The sequence below is a fragment of the Buceros rhinoceros genome, unplaced genomic scaffold (assembly GCF_000710305.1).
Source record: "Buceros rhinoceros silvestris isolate BGI_N320 unplaced genomic scaffold, ASM71030v1 scaffold14546, whole genome shotgun sequence".
Lineage (NCBI taxonomy): Eukaryota > Metazoa > Chordata > Aves > Bucerotiformes > Bucerotidae > Buceros > Buceros rhinoceros.
This window is the reverse complement of record NW_010415877.1, coordinates 15,429-21,156: the sequence shown is the minus strand read 5'-3', so window position 1 is coordinate 21,156 and position 5,728 is coordinate 15,429. Positions and strand designations below refer to the sequence as shown.

The 5,728-nt window shown below is 37.0% G+C and overlaps 1 protein-coding gene across 1 annotated transcript in view; it reads right to left on the bottom strand.

The window, feature by feature from the left end:
- Positions 1-4,948: 4,948 nt before the first annotated feature.
- The window catches only part of LOC104494715 (protein Hook homolog 3), a gene marked incomplete at its 5' end in the record, with an annotated part of 15,742 nt that continues 14,962 nt past the window's right edge, over positions 4,949-5,728 (bottom strand). Inside the window, one exon of the mRNA XM_010137580.1 lies at positions 4,949-5,270. Coding sequence (XP_010135882.1) covers positions 5,130-5,270 — 141 coding nt within the window. The remainder of the gene's footprint in view (positions 5,271-5,728) is intronic.

Genomic DNA, 5,728 nt, shown 5'->3' with positions numbered 1-5,728 from the left:
CAGTTTCTGCAGAAGAATGTTATGGGAGACATTACTTAAAGCTTGCAGAATCACTGACAAGCTTCTGCTCATTTTCTGGACTTCCTGAGGGAAGAATGATGAGAGAGGCAAGGCAATGAAATCAGTCATGCCAGGACATTTTCTTGACTCCCTGAAAGAGACAAACTGGAGGTATGGCTAGGATCCTGCCCAGAACCTGACATCTGCCACAAACCAATAATATGATCTGGGTAGTGAAGATGTTCGAAGTGCAAGTGACATTTGTTACTTGCTCTTACATCAACCTATGAGATAATGCACGATTTCAGTTCCTTTTCCTGATGCAAGGCGTAGTCAAAGTGCAGTGCTCTTGCCATTGCAGAAAGGAGCTGGACTGTCAGATCTGGGCAGGGACAAGTGTCTGGGCAGTGTGCAAGGTTCAAAAGCTTATTCACTGAATTTCTTGCTCACCCTATCTTTAAATTTAAGTTGTTATAACAGTTCACCTCTTCATTTTAATAGAATGTTAAATGTATCATACTGCCAGTATGAGCTAATGCAGTTGTTCTAAGGAAGGGTTTCTGAAAAGGTTTCTTTATGAGAGCTTGATCTCCTGAGATCACATTTTAGTCAGAATCCAGCTATCAAAATTCTCTTTAGGCAACACACCTGAAGTAGTCGCTTAGATGAAAAAAAATCACCACTGGGAAGTATTTCCTGACAGAGTAACCTCTTTTAGCTATTTATTTGCACAATATCAGTGAGGAAAATGCCTGTAAAATTTGCTAAACTTGAAGATAACAATGTTTATCAATACAATATTAACTGCAAAACACAGAGTCCACATTCTACCTAAAACACATGTGCAAAACCCTGTAAGAAGTCAGTATTGCATAGCTGACTTTGAGTGCAAAAATACATCCCTCATCAATCCTTGGAAAAAGTCAGACTGTTGGGTATGAATAAAAATCTATATAAAATGAGTAGAATTCAGGTACAGTTTTGCTTCATAAGAAAAAGACAAATTGGCCACATTCAGGACACTCTTCCTCCAAGCTGTGAACCAGAAGAAAATCAAATGGTGAAATGAAAATGTTTTCCAGTTACCAAACCTACAGAAAACATCAAGAAATCAAACTTGCTAAAAATCATCCAGAAAGCTGCTAAGTGGATAGTCTCATATACCAGAGAACTGAAGAAAAGCAAGAGATACTTGCACACGGTAACATACTGAGGACTTCAAAACCAGCAAACCCTCTTTAAATTTTCTTGACAGCTTCCACACACCACTTACTATTTAAGATCATCATAAATCAGTAATACGAAAATTTACTGTAAATTCTTTCCTACAGAACAAATACAAAACTGCCAGTGCTCCTACATGAAAAGAAAGCCACAGAAAACTTGGAGAAGCATTACTGTTTCTCAAGTCACATCAGAACAGGACAAGATTACAAGATTTGCTTATATCCAAAGAGATAATGAAAAGCATCTTGTAGCCATTAAATATTTACTTCATATTCAATGCATAAAGCTGTGTGCTCTAGTCATTTACATTCCTTTGCACTGTGGTTGGAACACGCAACCTTTAGATTAGATTGCTTCAGTTTTCACAGCACTTGGAAAATACATGTTATGATTCAAGTGGCTATGTGTTGCTATCAAGAAAATGGGGATAACTTGAATATTCTTTTCTGTAATATCTGATCAGATATACTAACCACTTAACTCTCCATGCAACTACATGAACCGGACTGCACACACACCACTGAAGACTAGAAACTAAGCTTCAGCTCTAAACAAGGAAAACATTCGTCCATTTAACTGTTATCTTTTATTGGCATTAATTAAAACCTCTCAGAAAGATTATTCTGGGCAGATCCTTGCCACAATGCTCAGGAATGTACTCTCAGGAACTCTTTGGTTGTTTTATCACTACCCTGGAGAACTTTTTAACCCCAGCCTGTAGGATTCTTTTTGTAGTACATCAAGACAGGGTATTGCATTGGTTTAATAATTACCACTACAATTTCGATGTAAATAGTCTTTGTTGCTCATAAAAAGCATTCTTAGAGGCTTCTTAGAAGTTTCTCACGTACTGAGAGAATTCTGTTCTACAGCGGTTTTTTGTTTAGATTCTTTCATTACTAGAGATAAGACAAATAGACAGCACTCAATGATAGCTCATCTATACATGTGCTTATTCCCTGATGTCACAGTCTGAGTCCCTTCTTTTTAATACCACACTATTTCCAAAGCTAGATAACAAACAAGGAAAATAATGAAGCTGAACCCTTTCAATAAAGAAGTTGTTCTTGTGAGAGAGATGGTTTAGTGATGTTCACCACCTGCATTCACATCCAAAAATAAAGAATTGATGTATGCAGCAAATAATAGAATGATATTGCTGAAGAACAAGTAATTAAATTCCTGATGATTACCATTAGAAGACAGAACAAATTACTTACTCGAGCTGGATAGCAACAGAGTATATTTCTGTAAGATTGCAGAAGATTTTTATATTCAACACAAATTCTGGGAAATACCAGAATCCCTACAAGTCTGCAAATTCTCCAAACACTTGTTCAATCTTGCCTAACAAAGACTATGAGCAACAGCAAAGCATAGATTCAATATTAGTCTTGTTTTGCTCTTTGATGCTATATAATAATGCTATATATTCTTGAAGGGAACTATAGAAAACACTTCACTGTCCTACCTTAAGGGAAAAGGAAAGACTCATCACAACCACAAAGCAGAAGATAAAAGCCAACAACCACCAAGAAGCAAAAGAAGCCACAGGAGATAAAGAAAAAGCTAAAACCAAGACTTCTAATCAGCACTTGTTCACCTAACGGTCAGGAGAATCTGATTGTCATGAAAACTTTGGAGGCGAAGTGGTAATACAAATGTTAAAGTAATAAAAGCAACTACTTTTATTGCAGTGTGCAGATAGTGGTCAAGTTATTTTAGATCTGCACCTAACCAAGGGCAACAGGAAATGAAATCATTAGACAAAACTAAGAGATAAAACTTCCCTTTAAGGTCCTGGTATTCCTTGCTTTCACAAATAGGCTTTGGTAGTTCGGTAACAGACAGAGCCAGCAAGCTTTAGGTATTCTTAGGTTCTTTCTCTGGATGATATAAAATGCTGTAATCTCAAACAAGAACATCAAATTCCCTCAGAGAACTATTTGCTCCTGTTCACACATTACAGGCAGTAAAGAGTTCTTCAAGTGACTAGAATAGATTGCAGAATAAGATCCATAAAAGACACCAACTGTGGTCATCCTGCACCTCAGTAAAAGACAGCAAAATGAGTATCACCTCACTGAGTTATAGAATTGTCCTAAACTTCCTCTGCATTGTTACCTTCCTGCACAAGAAGGTACTCTCACTGACTTACCTAATCTTGCAAGCATAGCCTAGATATGTCATAGCCCATAGATGTCACTGAATAAGTGAAGAGAATTTTTAGAAAAACAGTTCTTTTCCAAATGCGAGGAATAAAAGACAAACCTATATGCAGTTAATAGACTTCAGCATATATTTTCACAGTATTGGAAGAAAACAACAGAACTGATAAAATTTTTCAGACACATACTGAATGCATTTCTTAGACTAGATTAAAACAGGTGAATGTACTTGAAGATAAGAAGTGTCATTCACCTGTTCCTTACCCTTTAATCTAGATGTGCTTGATTTAATTATCCTTCCTCATTCCACCCAAGTTCTGAATTAACACATACCTTCAGATGACTAATAAATGCTCGTATGTCTTTTTTTCTAAAGGGATTTATGAAAAAATGTCTTCACTTGGGAGAGCATTAAAATGAGGTAAAAGAATAAATTTATAAACCAGGCTGCATATGCATTAGGGTCCGAACAGTCTCTAAATGAAACGTGTTTAAAACTGAATCCTAAGAAGTATATATACAAAACTTTCAACCAATACTTAGGTCCTCTGTGCACATCAATTCCTTGACAAAAATGATAGGGAGACCATAGAATTAGTCAGGGGAAAAGCAGAACTTCACAAGAACAGAACCTAAATTAATAGTAGGGGCCACCATCCAGCCCATTAATCAACAAGGCGGCACTACAATGAGTGACGAACAATTAACCAGCTACATACTAAGAAGGCAGTACAGCAAATAGCAGCCAGTTTCCAATAGTCAGCAACAAACTCACCCGAAGGCACTGGTACCACTGGTAAGGCAACAGATACAACTATTATACCCTGAATTGACACATTAAAAGTAAGCCTTTCAGTAGAGGATGACAACTGGAATACGTTAACATCAATAATAGTAATCAGGCCCTTGATTCATTATGTACTCTTCATTCATAACTATAAAAATTTAAAACCAATGTCCTTTCTAAATGGATGATGCAGTAGCAAATCAGAACATTCTAAATATTTCTCAATCTTTTCATAATATATTATGCATACACTTGGCCAAGAGTGGAACAAACCATTTGAAAATAATTCACTCTGCTAGTAAGAGGTAATGCCAGTAGATAAACTTGAAAAAAATATCACCCTGCTTCCCCATTAAATGCTAAGAATACAAGCAAACTTTGCATGTAGGAGATAAAAAAAAATATTTTTGCCATTAGTAAGTTTTTAGTAGCAAATGTATTCCACAATAATATTAGATAATAATTTTGCCCTTCTGAAATGAGTTTTCAGCATTTTTTTTAAGCAACAGGTTAACACACGAAATAAAAAGTCTATTTCCTTTTGAACAAAGACAGTCTTACAAAGCACTACAACCCTTATAGGCACAAAGGTACCAGCTGTGACAGGAAATTTACGTTGTTACATAGCCTTTATGAGGCTTTTCATAAGAGACCAGGCTTCCATACACACCAGACTCTCTTTTTATACAGCACTCTTCCAGATGTTTTCACAACTTTGGCACATTCAGAAAATGCAGAGAAAGGGAGAGATGGACTCAAAAAAACATATGCCAAGGGCATTATAGAACAATGAGAAACCATATTAAAACCCTTTACTAAACTGTAAAATAAAAGCAGTAACAAGGGAGAAAGAGAAAGGATGCAGGTTGATTTTCCTTCAGTGTTGTCACTTGCAACACAAGTGGCCTGGATCACAAGGCAGTTTTCTTTCTAAGAGCACGGCTTCTCTACCTTGCTGTTGCTGGCTGGACATGACCAGGGTAAGATCTCCTCGTGCTCGTGGCTTGCCTTTGTCTAGCCAGGAAGGACTGTCCTGATCCCGTACTAGTCAGTCTATCTTCTGCTGCTTTTTTATGCAGAGTCATTCCCTATGGATGAAGAGAAACTTCTCAGTGAATGTCAACACATCATCACTGCACAACTTTATTCATTTACATTTTATTACCTCCTTCATGAACACTGACTAAGCTATTTGGGATATCAAACATGGAGCAAAGTATTTTCCAGTATAAAGATAAGATATTCTTCCTAATACTTAATGTGTAACTTTCTTTTTTTTCCTTCCTCCCTCAATCATTGTCCAGGTTTGGAGTAACTGTTGAGAAGCAGGTCCCCCAGTGTCCCAGATCTGAACATACGTTTCTTCACATAAACACACAGTAATTGGATGAGTCTTTCAGAAGTGTTTCTCCTCCCCACCCTGGCCCCCCTCCAGCACGTTGAGGCTAGAAAAGAACTTTTCTGCTGAAAATAAAGTATTGTCATCCTTTGTGAAAATACCACCTAAATGGCAGGAGCACATCTTGAGAGAAAATGTTTTCAGCAG